Source organism: Malurus melanocephalus, unplaced genomic scaffold, assembly GCF_030028575.1.
Source record: "Malurus melanocephalus ecotype Western Australia unplaced genomic scaffold, MMel_1.1 scaffold_73, whole genome shotgun sequence".
Lineage (NCBI taxonomy): Eukaryota > Metazoa > Chordata > Aves > Passeriformes > Maluridae > Malurus > Malurus melanocephalus.
In genome coordinates, this window is record NW_026623305.1 from 1,281,445 (window position 1) to 1,301,254 (window position 19,810).

At 37.8% G+C, this 19,810-nt stretch overlaps 1 protein-coding gene across 1 annotated transcript in view; it reads left to right on the forward strand.

The window, feature by feature from the left end:
• Positions 1-2: 2 nt before the first annotated feature.
• COL4A3 (collagen type IV alpha 3 chain) overlaps positions 3-19,810 on the forward strand; it is a 55,639-nt gene continuing 35,831 nt past the window's right edge. The window contains exons 1-12 of the mRNA XM_057366858.1: positions 3-200; positions 428-651; positions 768-858; positions 10,992-11,048; positions 13,702-13,791; positions 15,603-15,647; positions 16,123-16,167; positions 16,463-16,525; positions 17,240-17,293; positions 18,115-18,141; positions 18,736-18,813; positions 19,711-19,773. Coding sequence (XP_057222841.1) covers positions 3-200; positions 428-651; positions 768-858; positions 10,992-11,048; positions 13,702-13,791; positions 15,603-15,647; positions 16,123-16,167; positions 16,463-16,525; positions 17,240-17,293; positions 18,115-18,141; positions 18,736-18,813; positions 19,711-19,773 — 1,035 coding nt within the window. The remainder of the gene's footprint in view (positions 201-427; positions 652-767; positions 859-10,991; positions 11,049-13,701; positions 13,792-15,602; positions 15,648-16,122; positions 16,168-16,462; positions 16,526-17,239; positions 17,294-18,114; positions 18,142-18,735; positions 18,814-19,710; positions 19,774-19,810) is intronic.

Below are 19,810 nucleotides of genomic sequence, written 5' to 3' on the forward strand. Positions count from 1 at the left end.
GGATGGCCGGCGGGGGCTGCCCGGGCCGCCTGGCGCCGGTGCTGCTGCTCGCCCTGCTCTGGCCGGGCCGCGCCGCGGCGGAGGTGAGTGAGCGCCGGGACGGGGCGGTGGCGCGGGGTCCCGCGGCGGCTGCGGCTGACCTGGGGCAGAGCGGGTTCGGCCCTGCGGTCCCTGCTGTCACTGCGCTGCGTTGGCCGCTGGTGAGGAAGGAAAGGTGAATCCGTGTGTTTCAAATGATGCGCCTCCTCCGCGCCAGGTACGCGCGCCCGGGCAGGGCGAGGCGAGGTGAGGTGAGGTGAGGTACATCTCGCCCAGCTGCGGGGCACCGCTACCCGGACACCGCTGCCGGGCGGGGTGAGAACGAGAGAAGAGGCCCTGCACGGGGCACCGTGTCCCCGCTGGTCTCAGGAGCTTTCCGCCCTTCCAGCTGAGGGGACGGGACGGGACGGGGTGCGATGCTGGCTCCGYACCGCCACCAGCTCGGGAAGCGGCCGCGGAGGCCCGGCCTGCGGGCACAGGGGATGTGGACGGCGAGGACGGAGCGATGTTGGGAGTGGATGGTCCCCGAGGAAAACACCTCCGGAGCGGCACTTACCGTCTGGATCACCTCTTCACCTTCATGACAAAATCATTTTTCAGATTGTCTTTCAGGTTTAATTATGAGTGTCCATCACCGTTTGATCAACAAATTATCCTAGTCAATGTTGTAGTCTTTTCTGTGCCTTTCTCCTGTGTCTGGTGATAACATTTGGGTTGTACATTCCCAGCTGGAAGAAGAGCAGTCGGCTCTGGAGGTACCCAGGTCGGTGTAGCTCGCAACGCTTCTGGCAGTTACCAAACAGAAAACTGCCCGTTTCAGTAAATTTYTGGTAGACATCAAACACACTAAACTGACAGTTTCAAAATTTCTGATAGACCTAAAACACAAGAAACTGCCAGTTTTAGTAATTTTCAAGTTCTTTCTCCTGTAATAGTCAACAGTGTTAATTTCTCCTTGCATGTATGAGTAAAGCTTTAACACTGAACATGAAAAACTTAACTGCCTATCAAAACATTTTGAAGTTCACCTTTWTATGGAAAAAATGTGATCCTGTATTTTGTTTTTGCCACAGCAGAGACACATTCTGCTGTAATTATCTGAAGCAGTCTCATTAGTAATAGTGTTTCTTCTAAACTCATGCAACTCTTTCACTCACCCATTCTGGGTAGAGGGTCTGGAAACCGCATGAGCACTTCACACAATATGTTTGTTTTTTTTTTCATGGCACTCTAACTTGACTGGCAGTCAAGTTTAGTCATTTAACAAAGATCTAATTGTTTTATTTGTAATGGAATTAAAATACCTCCTAGTTCTTACGTAGAACAGAGGTACCAGATCTATTTGCAAAGTACRTGTTCTCTGCAGAGTTGTTTCAGCCTCTGTCTAGATCTGATACTTACTATAAAGCAAGATGTGGAAGATTAACAACTTGAGACYTGTTTATCTTCTGTCCAGTTTGCTGGGTTTTGTTCCATTCTCCTCTTCCTCTGCTGATACCTGCCATCCGTTGCCCTTGTTGCTCTGAAGAGGTGGATATCATCATATGGGCTTTTGGATGGCTTTTGGCAAGCACAGGCTGTGGATGGCTTTTGGCAAGCACAGGCTGTGTTCCAGGAATGCCCTCCCTCTCCCACAACACACTCAATTTTTTCTAAGCCTCTCTTCTGGCAGTTTTATCTAAACTCCTAATTAAATATTAGTGGCTGCTGTAGTTGACATGAGATAATTGATGAATAAATAATTGCATCTTGGCTAAACTGTTTATTGCAAAGAAATAGGTACAGTTAATGTTCTAAAATCATGCTACACTTTCATATGAAAATAAATTGATGTTTGACCAGCAAGCAATACTTTTGCTKTTTGCATCGATTAAAAAATGTTTCAACATAGAAAATTTTAGATGTAGCTTATTCCAGTAGACAGGAAAGCAAATTACTAATTTGTGCCTGCTGTTGTTTATACAGCAAATTTTAATCCTTGCAACTCTTCACAGAGTCCAGACTTCTCTGCCCTTAGGAGACTGAACTTTCTGGCACCTGCTAGGGAGTATTATTGTCTGCATTCTTGGCCACTGGCATGCTCTAATCACATCTTCTGAAAACTCAGCAGAAGTAGCATCTTCCCATGTCAAAGGCTTTTCAGCTTCTTTGATGTATTCCTTGACTTCAAATACTGGTGTTATAATTCTTCAGATTTTTCCACTGTTCATTTAAATATTTTAGAATCATCATCATCAATATGTTTTCACAGGGCACAAGATTCTTCCTATTCATCTTTTTTTCCTTCCAGAAAAAAATGGATATGCTTTTTCATTGCTTAATTTTGTCTAACACCACCTGGAACTGTTGGTGTCTTGATGCAAATGTACAATTCAATAAAYTCCCTTAACTGTGTCCTGTCTTTTGATACCACTTATCCTGTATATCTTCAACTTAAACACTAATGTAAAAACGTTCCCTGAAATTTGTTGTTTCAAATGATACTAAGAAGAAAAATACCTTGGTCAAGTTCATTAGTACTGAATCTATACTGCTGCTTTGTGGCATTRATCATTTTTTGTGATGGCATCATGCTAGTATTTGTTCAGAATAGGAGAAAAAGAGTTTCTGCTTGAGCAACATTACTTGCTTGCAAGTTAGCTCCACCTCATCTTACTACCACTTTTTAATTTGTATTGTAAATACTGTTACAATGTTAGCTCACAGGATAAAACTAAGTATGCCTTATTATGTTTTTGCCTCCATCATGACACTTCATATTTTTCATCATGTTCTGGTGGCAAAGGAGCGGACATAACAAAACTAGTGTTTGTAGGACTTGGGAAGATGTGTTTTGCATCCCCTTTCTCATGYTTATTGTCTGTGACTGGATGCAGTTGTTCATATTTCACAATTTCATTTCTTACAAATGTTAGAATTAGCATGCAAGTACTTAAAACAAGCCTTCTTTGCTTCCTAATAGCAATATTTTTTTTTCCTGATTATATGCAACCTCCATTGCTGTCACAGATTATTACATGGCTCTGGAAGAAAAAATAGTGTTCTAGCTCAGCTTATGCCCATCTCCAAGGCTGGTAAGAATGGCATGCAGCCTTAGTTTAACAGGAATCAAAGTTTTGGAGGCACAGAGTGTYACAGTGAGAATGTTCCTTCTCTGGCAGCCTTTGGAAGCACCCAGGTTCTTTGTTGCATAAGCAGCTGAAAAGGGAAGACATGCACCTGAATATACAAGAGAGTTCACTGAGCGTGTTAGAAAAACAAGTCCTTTGTGAAGTGCCCTCTTTGATTTGGTTAATGTGATCCCAGTTTTCCAGTCAAGGAGGGTGTTACTCTGATAATTGGGCCCAACTTCTGCTAGACTGTTCTACTCCCGATTGCCTCTATATTTAATTGTAATTCAGCCGTTACCTCCATAAACAGGCCAATGTCACAGCACTGCAGAGCAAGGCTTTTCCTACTGGGCCAAGAGGGGTGGCATAAATTAGCAGAATTTTCCTAATGTTTGTGCATCAAAATTGATGGAGTTCTGCTGGTTTACTTGCTCTGATGGCCAAATGTGAATTGTGCCTATGTGTGTGCTGCATCGAACAACTGAAAGATGAATCTTCTTAGGTGACCTTAGTAAACACCTGTGAAAATTGAACTGTTGACTGTTGTTCTAGCAAACCTACAAGACAAATACACATTTAAGCAAAAGTCTGTAATTCAAGTTGTTTTGCTGGTGGAATAGCACCATTAAAATTGTTAGGGTAGGTAAGCAAACACTGGTTCTTCTTTATTGATTCTCATTTCATAGAGATAGAACCATTTTATTTATGATCTGTGCTAGCGGTCTCTTCTGCAACACCCAGAGCTGATTTGTCATTACAGGTCTTTGAAACAGAATACTTTGCTATTAAATGCAACTAGTATGGGATGTCCGGTCATCTGTTTCACTGTCACATTCTCACCCTACTGCCTAACAAAGTAATACTAGAAGTATCTTGGCATGGATTACAGGAGCCTAGGAGGAAGGTGAAATACAAAAAGGCTTTTTCCTTAACTGTTTGCAGCCCCAGTCTCTCATAGTCACACTGAACAAGTTCCATTTTATCACATCTAATATGTTTTTAATTCCATTTTCATTATTTGTCTTAGCAATTTTGTGATAGGGTACAAGTCTCACAGGTTTACAGGTTTTCCATTTTGCCTGGTTTAGGCCTGGTGAAGGCCTTTTAGCCAGGGCTTTGTGCTGCATTTTTCCACAGATTATTTTGGAGCAAACTGCAGGAAGAAGTGACCTTTAATTTCTTTTAAATCTGTGAAATCACAGAGCCTTTCAAATAAAGAGAAACCAAAGCATGTGCAATACGCTTTCCCTGAACAAGCTACTGTTGCTTTCATTGCTGTTTGCACCACTTAACAGAAGATGCACACCAGGAATTTTATGAATATACAAATATACAGGCCTGAGGAGACAAAAATTATAGTGAATTCCATTCCCACACTCAGCAGTTAGGAAGAGATACAAAATGTGTGGTGTATACTAACCATATTATGGTATGTAAGCAAAAATTCACTTAAAAAAAGTTAAATGGAGTGTATTCTTTGTTATTAGATTGCTCTTTTAAAGGTGACTGTTAGGAAGAAAGAGCACGGATGAATAAGCTGATTAAACACCCTTAAGAGTTCACTACACAAAACAAAATTCTGTGGCCTGAATTGCTTAGTCTTTTTCCTTGGAGAAAGGAAGAATATTTATTTCGGTTGTCCCCATGTCCTCTTCAAGGTCAGGAGAAAAAACCCACCCCAGAGATGAAGTTTATGGCTCTGTCTTTGGAGATTTTACACACCTGAATATATCAGACACAGTTTGGTTCAATTTCTCATAGTCCTTCTCATAATGACTTCCAACCTAGTGAGGTGATTTGTAGAGTAAGGTCCCAGTCTTTATAAACATAAGTGTAAAAATGTTCTGTGGTTTAGAAGAAGAAGGAAAACCATCAATCTTTGACTAAAGAGAGAACTATTATATATCTTCTCTTTATATAACAAAAGGAATTAAATACCTTTCCCCCAATAAAATAGGAGATTTGAGAGCCTCGTCTTACGGTTTTCCAAAACTGCACACAATATGCCAGCTCTACTTACATAGATGCTGAGTGATTTTAGGCAATGTCTACAAAATAGGCCTTAGTGGTCATCACTACAGAGCTCAAAAATCGTTTTTGTTCATGAAAACTCGGTGTGTTTGTTTTTTTTATTAATTAAAATATTTTATCTCTTTTGTGCTAAGGCAATGATGATGACATGGGCAAAGTGAAGATTGCCAAGCCCTACATTTTCACATTTCTACCTTTTAACTGATARTGAATTGGAGAGAAGGAGAAGCTCAATATAATTAATAGTGTTGTATCTGCTTGTATGGTTGCCACCATGGGAGTTGCAGTTGGARCACAATTGCAATGAAAGAGTGGCATGTTTTCTCGAGAATAGTATGAACAGCTGTGTTACAGTGGTTTCTTGGAACTTCTGTACAAACAGGCTCATTCAAGAAAAAAAAGTTTTTGTTTTTTTTTTTTTTTATTGGGCTAAGTATGGATACTTATGAGAAATTTGGCTAACACTGCAAAATAAGTGATATATAAAGTTCTTACCCAAAAGGTTTTTTGCTGTAAAAAGTGAGGGAATTTTTTTCAAAATGGTTTCAATCTCTGAAGTGAAAAATGGGGTTCACACACATTTTCCCCTTGGTAAGTGTTCATGTACAGAAGCTTCTTCCATTTCTATCCACATGTCATTTAGCTTARTTGGTTTGAAATACCTTTATAAATATATCTTTATATTAAATGAATGAGCAAATCCCTTCCAAAAGAACTGATACAAGTTTAAAATTAAGGATATAAAATAAGGAAGTTCTTACCAAGTTCAGATAAAATGTGTGTTAACATCGTTTGACCAGGAATTGTGTGTCTSTAAGTTAAACATGAAGTCCTGTTTCTGTGAAGTGTTGTGTTTTCCTATAATCATAAATGTTTAGGACTTCTCTCCTTCACCTCACACTGAAAGCAGCACATAACCAGTAATATGAGGCCTGTATCACCAATGGGGCATTTTGATTCAATAGTTATTCCCTGAGCAAGGTTCCCATTACAAGTGTTTAATGGAGCTTATTCAACAACTGCACTGCCTGTAGCGTAACAGTTGTCTCCTACYGTGTCCTTTGAGACCCAGTCTCTCTGTGTTAGGTGTTACTCACCAAGCTGTTTATTATTTGTGTTACAGGTGTATTTCTTTATAATGGGAAGTCCAAATGAAATAATTTTCATCCTGTGCTAGGTATTCAGCTGGTAGGCAAAATGCTGTGAATTCTGATAGCATACATGGCTGTTAACAGGAGTCTTCTAAGGTAGGAATGTCTGGCTGCCTTCCAGTTCACAAGTGACTACACAATGTTTCAGGGTTTGAGAACTGACATTTTCCTTCATCTCATCATCTCCTATTTCTGCTCTATGTTGTCTATACTTATTGAAGGCTTAATAATTTGGTTTTGTTGTACTGGTCCAGCAATCACTAAAAAAACATGAAGTTCTTCGTGGTCTTTGATAGTTTTAATGAATTCATGTTTGATGCTTAGAATGCATGAAAAACTTTTAGTATACAGATAGTAATTGTGAGACTGGTATTTTGTTTTGATAGCAATGTTTTGGAGTGAGGGGACCTCATTCTCCARGACCTTGTACGCTCCATGGTGATTTGCAATTGTGCAACATGAGGAATATGCTGCCAGAGTCACGTATCTGCTAACTTTGTCTAGTTGGAATTATGACTGTGCTAATCCAGCTAAGTGTCTTAATACAGGTGCCTCAGAAAAAAGAGATTTTCTTTAGATAGGTTTTATCACAGTGGGAACTTCTTCCTGTAAAGCTCTGCTCTCAGATCCTTTGCCTGTGCAGGTTAGGATAATTTTCAAAACTGTAACTGTATCCAATCTAGAAACTTTATCTACCACCACCGTGTTCCTCAGAAAGCGCAGCATTTAACATATGTGCAGCATACCTACCCCAACATAAGTCTGTAGTGTAGATAAACGGTAGAGCAAAAACTTTCCACTTCCTGTAATCACAAAGTATTACTCCCACCTTTATTAGATGCAATAGAAAACATGTAGTAGGGAACATAAGTGAAATGGGCCTTTTGAAGTTTTAAGCACTATATTAAMATCAACTGTTGGAGCAGGGTTATTCAGTGTGCTCAGTTGTGATTTATAGACACAGCTGGGATGTGTAAAGTGATTGCTCTGCACTGAGCCCAGGAAGAATTCAAAAATCTCCATGTGTCAGCAGCCTTGAAAATTCACAATCAAGACTTAAAGGAGCTGGCTCACTGATACGTGATTTTTAATAAGTGTTGGCATTTAAGAGAAATTACAGAAAACTGGAAATTAGTTTAGAAGTTGCTTACACTTAGAAAGGACCACTGTGATGCCCTCCTTATTTTTTAGGCTGCTCAGGTTATCATGAATGAGAAGAAAGATGGAAAAGAATAAAAAAGTGACATCACAGAAAAATAGATATGGTCCTGTAARTCTTGTTCCATGTATTGATGGAGCTCTACTGTAGTGATTCTGTAAGCTAGGAGATAAAGACTTAATGGCAGGACAGGTGAGATGCTAATAAGTATCAAGTTTACATGAAAAGTCAGTTTTGGATTTTTGAAAATGATTCTAATCAGCTGTTAGAACAACCAGTGAAGGAAAGTGACAGCTTCATCACCCACTTGAGAGAAGACACCTGGGTTGTTTTACTGTGCAGAGTAATTAATGGACATCACTKGCACTGCTTGTAATTCATTTTAAAATAAGTCATGTTGCACAGTCATCTTTCATTTATGTTAACCAGGACTTTCTTGGGGCATCAGTGGAGTTCACCCATAAAATTAAAGACCAGTCAGGCTAAAGGTGTAAACTTAAGCCCCACTGCAGCCACACTACTATATTCCTACACAATACATTTGATTTCATCTCAGTTTTCATCTGAATGTCTATTACTCATTCTGTGTGGTCTTGGTCTGAAATTTACTTAAAGAATATGATGCTTTTTTCCTGTAGCAACACATGTTGTCACCTCTCTGTCCTGGATGCAGTATTTGTAATACAAATACCTTATTTTGAAATCATAGCTGAGCTACTCTGATCTTCTCTGGATCCAGAAAAACAAAGAAACACTCTGATTGTACTGTCATCATACATGTCATTCCAAAAAACAGATCAATGGAGAAATACTGGATTATCCTCACTTTGGCTCATTTTTGTCTGTTCTCCACCTTCCTGCCTTTAAACCTTTCCTGGTAGGATTGTGTTGCCCCACCAATGTGAGGGACAGGACTCAGAGCCTGTGCTGTTGACAGAATAGGGAGCATTACTTGYTCTTCTCCTTGCATGAAGACTTTGCCACATCCTTTGGCATGTTCAGGTTTGATAACATCCCTAAATACATTCTCTGACATTCTTCATATAACCAGTGCTACTGGCAGAGTGCTAGAACTGCATAAGATTCTCTTCAAATGAATTTGCCACCACTGCAGTGCCATGCTCAATCTACATTAACCTTTGTATAGGTCACAACATAGACTGTAGTATATTATTTCTTCCTTCTTTCTTTGTCATTTCTTTGAGGAATTACGTGGAGGACTGGAATACTTTCTGAGCAGATGGTTAAGTWACTCCCTGAATTAGAAGCAGGAAGGGGTCAGAGCCCCATAGAATTCTATCCCATAGTGTAAGAAGGATTGTTCAGTGTATAAATAAGGTTGCAGCCACTGAACAAAACATTAACTACTGCAGCAAATGTGCTCCAACATGTACAACTGGAATTATGTAACTGTTTAACATAACACTGTAACTATCAATAAAAAYACTTTGAAGAAGAGCTCCTCTATAAATTATTTCAAGTGCTGTGGGGTTTTAATTTTGGTGCATTGGTGAATTGATTTGATTTGGTATTCATATAATGATCTGACTGTATCCTTTGACATAGATTTTAGACCAAAAATCTACCTCACCTAAATGTTTGAAAGAAGTGTAGGTTATTATTCTGAAAAATTACAAAACCAAAAAATGTGCAGTAAAYCTGTGGCTTTGGTTAATACACTTACTTATGCAGATGTTATTGTGAGAATTTTGAAGAAACTGTTAATATTCAGTTTCYTTATCTTAAAATCTGGCAACATCATATTGGTTTTTTATGATTCTTTGATAAAGGAGCTGCAGGCATCTTGCAAGGATGTGAAAGCATCCAGCAGTATAAGTGAGCAATGATTTTTTGGTTCAAAGCTCCTTTACAGAAGGCATAATCTAWTCTTACGTAAAAAATCATATGCCAAAACATTTAGCATTATCCAGCTAACTGACTGTGTAATGTAAAATAATCTTTGGTCTTTTCAGTTTAGTTTAAAGTGATATGTGTACAGAAAAAGACCTGAATAGATTTGAAAGCTTACTAATGGCAAATTAAACACATTCTGACTCCTTGAAGAGCAAAGGCTCTCTTTCTTTCAATAGTTTATTCACTTAAATTAATTTTGTAGTGTCATAAGTTTCTAYATGTTCATGCATTTACCTTCATATTGGATTGTCTTTGATTAAAAGATAAAAGAAAAAGGTTTCTTCTGTATCTGTATGCATCGAGTCTTCTGCAGATTATACCATTACAGAAGAGCAATTTAATTTGTTGATTTCTCTGCATGTCCTGGAAACTGTGCTTTGCATACAAATACTGTAAAGAATCTGCTTCTAGTTTGCTTTCACAAAGAAATAAGAAATAAGGTACAACTTCATGAAGGTCTTGCGAATTGTAATGGTATATATCTTGCCTTGAGCAACTACCCTTTTTATATTGCTTAGCAGACCTCTACCAATAACCTGTTTTGAAGAAAGTGCTTTGGAATGGAAGGTAATATCATTGAATAGGGAACAAGAAAATCAGTTGTATTACAAATTATTCCAAATTTATTTGGGTATATAAGTCACTTAATCCTCTTGTATTGATGTTTAAAAACTTAAAATATCTGTCATATAACTGACTTGATGAATTTAGATTATCCAATACCAGACTGATTGACCTCACAAGAAAAAAATCAGGATATTGTCTGTTGTTAATCCTCACTAGTGCTTATTCTTGTGTCTCTGGTGGTATAATCATATGATTAATATTAATAGTAAAGGCAGCAGRGTTAGATGCTTTCTTTTATATAATWCCTTTATTTTCCAAATTTCTGATGCAGTACCACTTGAATTCTAACTGTCAAATCAGAGTAGGAGTGAGTCTTCTTTAAATATGACAAAGAATTTACTATTTAATGTTTGCAACTCTTTAAAAATCTAGCTTGAAGCATCAAGTAGACACCTATTGATCAGTCTATAAATCAGAGGCAGACACAATAATTTCTTAAGGGATTTGCCTTTCATGGCCAACTGATTTTAATTTCTGCTTTGTTTTGTACATGAATATTTAAGTATTTGTTCACTGGAGGAATGCTCCCTGCAGCTGTTTTTAATTTGCTAGATGGCATCATCTCACCTAACTTCAGCCACCTAAAAACAAGCAGCAGCTGTCAGGAATTGTCAAGTCCATAGAGAACAGCAACTCTTTGCAGCATCTTTCCCCCATCATGAAAGAAATATAAATTACAAATTTGAAACACTTAGACTGTTGTAATATGAGGAACTGTAGAGGTTAGTTAATTCTGTCTGCAAGATCTGACTAATGCTCTTACCTGTCTTAAAAGGCAGTACAGAGGAATAATGAGCTCTTTGCCGGTGTTGAGAATTGCCTCTTCACAAACACTTTTTTCAAGTTGTATTATCTGYGAAATAATTACTTACTAAAACCACTGACGTCTCACTTCCCTCTCTCTAAACAACTCAGTGAGAAAAATAATTGTATGATGTGGTTTGTATTTTTGTTTTTCAGAACTGTGTATGCAAAGGTAAAAGTCCCTGCCTTTGTGACAGCGCGAAAGGTAGTAAGGTAATAATGCATTTTACTTTTCTAATATTAGCTTATATACTTGGAAGTTGTTAATACATGACTTCAGTTGATACAGTGAGTGRATTTAGTGTGTGATGGTATTTTGCCAAGACAGTCTACAGAGAATGATTACCCTACAGAGTTCTGTTCACTTTGGGGACATTGTTAAACTAAAACTTCTCAACTGAATTATTTTAAATGCAGTAGTATGTTTACAGCATTGTATGATGTTWGAACACCAACAGAACAATTTCTAAAGCAGCAGGTCCCTTTCACAAACTCCTAACAAATGYCATTACCTTGGCAGCAGCTCTCCTRTTACAATTTCACAATGCTATCAAGTATGTCATGTTCAGTGTTTCCCTCTTTCCATCTTTGGACCCTGCTCACCCCTCTTTTCCAGTTCCTGAAGGAAAGCTACCTGCACTGGCATCAAACAGATAAATCCCATGTAGATCAAGCAGGGAATGAGTTTCTGGGTTCGAATCACAAACACCTTGCCAGCACTGAAGGAACAGCAAATCCATCAGCAGTAACAGATCCACAGCTCTGCCTGTTGCCAATAGCAGCTTGGCAGAGGCTCTGAGTGGCTTTTAGACAAACCTGAATTACACAAATGCCAAAAATTCTTTGAAACTCCTGCTTGCAGTTGGAAAAACAACTGATTCACAAATGAAAGGGGCATTATTGAAGAAGTCATGGTTGCAATTCAGGCAAACCATGAACACAGAAGTTGCCTACCAAACCTTATCAACAGATTCCAGACATCTATAAAGATCTAGGATTATCACTGGACCCACTGATTGGTCTCATCTGCTTTTAGGAAGCTTCATTTTGCTGTGGGAGAAAATTTATCTCAAAGTAAATATGTTCATTATTAAATATAGATTAATAATAGGGAAWTTTTCAGTAAAATCTCCATGTTTATTTTTCATGTTCTTAGTTGGTCTGACCTGATTTTTTCCTGAACAGTAAAATTGAGACCAGTTGAAAAACTAGAAAAAAATAAGCTAYCCAATAAAAGAGAAATATTAATAAGAATAAACACCGACAACTTGTCTTCATCTGTTCCACATAAAACAACTGAGCAATTTGTAGGTAAAAGTTAATCATTGTTTAAGCTGATGGAGTTTTTCATGCAGCTATGGAAAATCAGGACAATGACGTTAATCAACATGTTTTGATAATCAGTGTTTAGAGTTCTCAAATCTGAAAATCCTCTGATCTTGTTGATCTGCTAAGAAGAAAGTGGCTAAAATTGCCTTTTCTCTGGAGAGGGCAGTGAAACTGCAAGGAGAGCGCCGGGCTGCTCTGGATTCAGACAGCGCTGCGCTGGCTCCTGCCATGGGCAGGCAGAACCAGGGCTTAGGTTTTCCTGTGAGCTGGTACCACACCCCATCCAGCGGCACAYCCTGGGATAGCATTAATCCTTCTCCCTTGGGGCACTGGTGCATGAAATAAGCTATTTTTTTATAAAAAGCTATGCCGATTTATTTTCTAGACCTCCCGGACACTTCATAATGCAATTCTTATTTTCATGTGTGTTAAAATATTCTGTGATTACATTAAATCTTGAGATATATATACATAATTTATTTGAAAAAAAATTATTTCATTCAGAAGCTGTTTAAAATCTGGTGAGTTTGTTGGATTTTGAGTGAGAATTGGTGCAGGGACAAGCCAAAGTATTTTGGCTTCCCAGAGACATCTCTTGGATCCTATCTTGTACATCAAATCAGACACTCAAACTTCTGCACAGCAAAATTTCACATGCTTACTTTGTATAAAGCAATAGGAAGATTGACTTCGAGAGAATTAATAAATCTATTCTCTCTCTCACATCATGCTGTGATGTAAAAGATCTTGAATAGGCAGCTTTTTGCTGGTGTAAAATTGAGTGTGCTAAATTGCCTCTGTCTGAAGAGCTGAAACACCTTCTCAGTGASCTTCCAGGCTTGAAGCACTTCATTTAAATCAAGTTAAGATTTGCTTCTTCATTATATTTACCGAAAATGCCCCTTTCACTGTAGCTTAGCCTCTTATATACGGTTTGTATAGCTTCAATTTTGTGTTTCCTTTACGTAGTTTGTTTATTTGAAATTGATCTTAAAAAAACCAAACACATGGAGCAGTAGTTRGGTGTCTTAATCTCCAAGATTCAGAGAAATTTAAAATAGTTGTCACTTAAAACAAGTGTTTTTATTCTATCTGAATTGTTTGGTTGCATTTGATCCCCACTGTTCTTTTTCATGGCTTTCATGAAGAGATATTGATAGTTTGGGACTTCTGTACAGCAGCAGCCATTAAGTTTGCCAGTTTGTGTTGCTAAACATAATACAGAAATATTAACAAGGAATACGTATCTGCTGTTTTCTTAAACTTTTCATGGTGTCAGCTAACTCCTGTACTCTGCAAAATCTTGAGTAGTGTCTTGTGTTCTGGTAATTCAGCCCTACTTATGAGCATGTGGTGCCATGGGGCCAAGGCAGCACAGAGATAGACCCCAAAAACAGGTCAGTGTGGGCAAGGGCAATGTATCTGCCACAACAGCAGAAAGCTAAGAGGTGCTGAAACTTATGAAAGCCTTAGAAATAAGCTATCAAAATGAGAATTCATGGATATTTTAAGAGTTTAATTATCTTCATGTTTACAGGGTGAAAAAGGCTTTCCTGGTGTTCCAGGTCCACCTGGTCAAAGAGGCTTTCCTGGTCCAGAAGGGCCTCCTGGGCCACAGGGACCAAAGGTAGGTATGTATATGAGACAGAGAGATACAGAGATACTGTGCTTGACTGTGAAAGTTAGCTATGACTGTGTAGAGAATTCTGTTTTACAAAACCAAACAAAACCATAGCCTGTTTCAGAGTTTCCCATTTGGTGAGGGATGTTGTTTGGTCACCAGCTGCAGTGCTCATTTTTGACTGTGTCGAAGTAGCTGATATGGGCTTTTGTTGTCAACTGCCCATTTGCCACTGCTAAARCAGCTGGACTGAACTGCCAAAGACAATGAACATGGGTTTAAACAGATTTTTGTAACATAGTCTCTGTTTTTCGCTTAACGCCTACTAACATCTTGAAATTTGTTGCTGAAAAGAAAGGAAACAAGCTACTACTGAGATAAATACAAAAAATAAATTTAAGAAAATYTGAAGTGAAAGATGGTTTTTAAGATAAATTGTGGTCTATTTAGGAAATAACTGGTTGCCTGCAGAATGGAGAGAGTGGCTTCAATGACTTGAGCTTTCTTTCTTTCTTTCCTGTATGTCTAAACTGAGGCTGAATATGAATTTTGGATAACTCCTGCATGAGTAGAAAAAAAAMCCCACAAAATTGTGCWTTAAATATATTTTATTTGTATTTAKCTTGAGTAAAAGTAGTCTTGTTGTTAGCAGTAAATTGTCACTGGTGAATAAATTATTTCTGTGTAAACATGATGTSAACTCAGCCACAGAGTAAATCAGGAAAGTACTTCCTCTATCACATTATGTCTAGGATGTGCACTAATGTGGCTACAGCACTTAACTATGCCTTTAAACCAATGAGTTTTATTGTTTTCATTTAAGTATTGTTGCATTATTCTATCCTATCTTMTTTTTACAATACTCTCTGAAAGTGATACTCATGGTAGTTTTGATACATGTTGATGAGCCTTTTATCTGAACTCACTGAAGTGTTTAGTACAGCATTTCCCTTTTAATAAGTGATAATAACTTCTGCAAGAATGGCAAAAAGTAAGGACAGTTTATCTAGCAAGAAGACCTCTGTCAGCCTGAATGCCATCTGTTGTGATGTGTGCCTGTTAGCCTCTTCAACACCCCTACATTATCTTAAATTTAATTTTAGAAGCTGTGTTGTTCTTCACATTTCCCATTTCCTTTCTGAGAATGGTAACATTTTCTTGCTAGTGGTAAAACTCTTGAAACGTCTTGAAAGAATTCCAGCAGGTTCTGTCCAGACAGTGGAGTGTCATTGTGGCATTCTTTGCTGTCTTCTTTCAGCCTTGCACTCCCATCCTGCTTAGCCCCTTTCAGCTTGCTCCTGGCCTTCCTTTCCATGCTCAGAAGTGCAGATGAGAGTACACATGTCTATCTGATCATTACACAGACATCACCCAAATATGGGAGACTTCCAGCTGTTYCCTCACAGGGAAGCACTTCCAGGTCTCACAGCTTGACCAAACCCATAGCATCTGCTTTCTCACCATATGGAGTTATTTTTTGGACCTATGATGAGATACATGTATTTATTCACTATGAGGTTAGGAGGATGGTGAGGCACTGAACAGGTTCCCCATCYCTGRAAGYGCTCAAGGCCAAGTTGGATGAGGCTTTGAGCAACCTRTTCTAGTGGAAGGGGTCYCTGCTCATGTCAGGAGGGCTGGAAGTAGATGATCTTTAAAGTCTCTTCAAACTTGAACCATCTGATATTTTCTGATACATCCCCTGTATTTTGTGTGCACATGTTGGTATTGCTGTTGAAAATACTGCGTGTCCTGTTGACATTTATAGGTTTTTTCTCCATTCTATTGAAATATGTTGCTTTCCCTTTGTGATCTAGGGTTCTCCAGGGCCTATGGGCTTAGTTGGACCCAAAGGTACACGAGTAAGTGTATTTTGAACAAACTTATATGTATTAAATGTCATGTTCAATGCCGAATTAATTCAATAATTTGTGAAATTAAAAGCAAAACATTATGTATGATTTCAAAGTATGGTTAAAATTTATGACATGGTATATGCACAAGCATTGTTTATTTTTTGAACTTTTGCCCTTTTTGCTACATCTTACACACAATGTTATTGCTTTATGCATTTAATTTTTGGGTGTGTAATGAAAAGGTCAGGTTAGAATACCACAAAAAGTTGGTTGGAGTTTTTTTCCTGTGGGCAAAACCAGTATATTTTATCAGTGTGTAACCATTATGCTTGGTTCACAGTCAGGAGAGTTAAGGAAGTAATGATCTTTTAATAGAATCATACTTGCATYCATTCTTATTATGAATGTGATGAAAGAAGAACTGCCTAATGAGCTTTTGTTTAATATTCATAATATTATTTCTCTGGTTTAATATCATTAGGGAATCCCAGGAATACCCGGATTTTCAGGTCCTCCAGGCCTTCCAGTAAGTAAAAATGAAACTGATTTAACCATTTCTCTCTTWCTACAGTCTTCAGTGCACAATTATCCTCAACTCAATGTGCTCACTCTAGTCTCAACATCAACATTGTCTCTGTCAATTGGCCTAGAGATAAAAATCTTGGCATCAGCAATTTTTACTCATGGTAATGATTTAAGAACACATTGTAATCTGTCAGGTCTTGTGAAATACTGCTCCAACATAAACTCTTTCAGTGTTTCTGTAGGGCAATACGAATGTGCAAAAACAAAGCTTGAGTCAATTTTGTGCTTCTTTTTAGGGTGAACCAGGAACTGTTGGTCCTCCTGGGCTCCCAGGTGTTCCAGGATGCAACGGCACAAAGGTACAAACCAAGCTGAGTGTTCTGGAGATTGTGTTTGGCTGTGCTTGGGAATGGCCCAAAAGCGTTCTAAATTCCCCCAATATACAGCTTCGACTTTTTTTGGTTTGTGACATTATCAGCTAGAAAAAAACTTGAGTCATGAGACTGAGGAAGGAAAAGTGCTGCCTTTTTGTGCAAAATAGATATTTACATAACGCATGCTAATGGCCTCTGCTAAAAGATAAGAAAAATATTTGATATTTTGACAGAGAAAACTTTTTTCATTATATCTAGAAGATCTARTCAGTTTTGTCCTACATGTCCTTTTGTTGCAATGGGGCATAAAGGAGATAGTTAATTATTTTTATTTCAGCAACATCTAGCTTGCAGTTGGTAATTCATAAATCCTGAGGGTAATTAAGAGAAAAGGATTTATGTTCAGTTACAAATCTACCAGGTTTTCTTTGCTCTGTGGGCATTCTAAAGGAGGGAGTCAGAATAATGCCTGCTACAGAAAATCATATGTTTCTATTGAAACAGTGGACCAATCTGCACTGTCTAGGATGGAAGTCAAGCTGCATAAAATGGGATGATCCTCTTCTAGCTAATACAGTGCTAATGCAYTCACAGTGCATTTGGTATGGTAACATAAAAAAAATCTGTAATCACATTTGCCAAAATCAGGCCAAATAATAAGCCATAATATGCATTAACAATCACTGTTACTACTTTCAGGGTGACCAAGGATTTCCAGGTCCTCCAGGTCAAAGAGGTCCTCCAGGCTTTCCAGTAGGTGTCTGTGAAATTCTTGATTGTGTACATTCCTACCAGATAAAGCCAGTCCCTGAGGGAGTGTAAAGCCTCATGTTAGCTCATACTGGCAACAGTTAAAATATATAGGTATCCCCATTTTATTAGTATGATAACTGTGCGATAAGGAGAACAAAGTTAAAAGTAATGCTTTACTGTCTGCATGTTGGGCCTCAACTTCTTAGTTAATGAGTGCATGCAATTCATTGACTGGAGTTAACTCTCATGGGATACTCATGAAAATTTACCACTTACATCTCTAAAGGTGTCCAAGATATATTTAGTAGACTGCAGTTTTGGTTCATGCCTAAATGTCTTTGRGGGAAAAAATGGCTTAATTTAATCAATAATAACCAGGAATTACACCCAGAACTTCTTAATCTGGGTGCATTGCTTTAATCCTAGGATTTGGGTTTCTTCACTGTAGAAATGTGTTTGAAAGAGAAACTTTTAAACTAATGGAAAAAGAATGCTGTCTGTCAAGTTCCAGTGGCTTCAAATCTAATAACTTCTAAATGTGATCTTTATTTTACCAGCTCTGATGATTTTGTTTAGTTAGTCATGTATTGATATCTGGCTTCAAAGCTGTCTTGCCTTCACTGGTAGAGTTGTACCTGTAACATTTTAACAATGTGCCCTTTTTTAAATTGAAGTCTAGTACAGTAAACATGAACCTGGCATGAGCCTTCTTCATGAAAATAAATCACCTGAAGAGCACCAAGTTTAGAGAATATTTAGAATGTGTTCTTTCAGCACTGTCTCTTACTTTCCTGTTTTAATATGATTGTTCATCTTCCTAGGGTATTGCTGGTATCAAAGGAGAGAAGGTCAGTTATTTACTTTATATTCCATCAAGTATTTATTGGTTATCAACAATTCGTGTGTATGGTTGTTGCTGGAAAAGAACTCAACTCCTACTCCATTTGTGGGAAACAGAAGGTTTACCTTCCAAAAGAAGCAACCACAAAGTTTGTCCTAGTAGCATTCACCTCAATTTGCAAAATGGTCCATAATTCCCTTAAACTACTGTTGCTGCATGTAATGAATTTAACATTGTCAAGCACACAAAGAACTAAGCTCCTTCCCCAGTGTATGAATTCATATGGAAGTCTGCAGATGCACTAGAGAGTATTTTAAAGGGATGAAAAGTAACAAAAATAAATKGAAGGCAAGGACTGTGGATGAGTAATGTAGGTATATCGGAAAAGAAGACTGCTCCTAACCGAGATTTGGAATTGCTGCAAAAGGTGTATTTTGTTTAATAAAATCTTTTTTAAGGGTAGAACTATTCAGAGAGGACAGTTGCCATTATTATGCAATTCTGATACTGCTTATTTCCCTGTAAACTGTATGAGAAGATTTGCTGCACTACAGAGTTCTACAGAATAACTTTTTATGTTTCTTTTTATTTAATTGTCCAGGGGTGCCCTGCAGAAGGATATAGCCAAGAGTATGGTGAAAAAGGTGATCCTGGATTACCAGGAATGCCTGGTCTCCAGGTAACTCAAAATTAAGACGGTGAGATAGATATATATATAWAAATATAAAATAATATGTATAAACACATTATATGTAACATGAGTATGTATTAAAATTATTTGTATTTTACATAACTTAAGTATGTTATTTAATATAGATACAGTATTTTTTACAATTATGTCACTGATTTCTAAAYTAATATCAGTCAATTTGCAGGCCAGTCAGGTTACAGAAAAGCAGTACTTCAGATATGAAGGAAAACTGATCACAGATTTGAGTTTTCTCCAATATATAGAATAGAATAAAATAGAATAGAACAGAATAATTGAGTTGGAAGGGACCTATAATGGCCATTTAAACCAACTGCTACAATTCCCATTGAAGTTAAGATTGAACATATTAAACCAGCTCTACTTCTGGAGTACTAGCAAAGGACAGGATGATCTATATTTCAAGAATGGACATTAACATGGGAAGGAAAAGCTGAAATTTCTTCCAACTATTGGAATAAACAGAGAGCATTAAATTAAAAAGAAAATAAAAATGTTTAATTTTCCATTTCTTTGAAAATGAATCTTCAAAGTATAGGATTTATTGCATAGAATATTTGAAAGATTAAAGGCTTACTAGAAGCATCAATAAGACCATGTGGTTTATGAGCACACATTTTGCAGAGGRCTGACATCCTCACTTGGGTAGTTTAGATTTAAAACAGATATATCTTCTCATGTTTCAAAACATATACCAACCAATGTAGCAGTGAGGAGGAATTATACTTCTGTGCTATCCTGAGACAGGAAAAGGAAATTCAGAAATGAAGGTGGTCCTCTGTTACTTATTCAGTTCATTGATTTAGTGTTGTGTTTTGCTCATAATCTTGCCAGGATATTTATTCCTGTTTCTTTTTTGATATGCAGGGTGCCCAGGGTGCTCAAGGATATCCTGGGGAACTTGGACCACAGGGCCCTCCAGGACCTTTAGTATGAACTTATGTCTCCCTTGTTACTTTGACCTTTG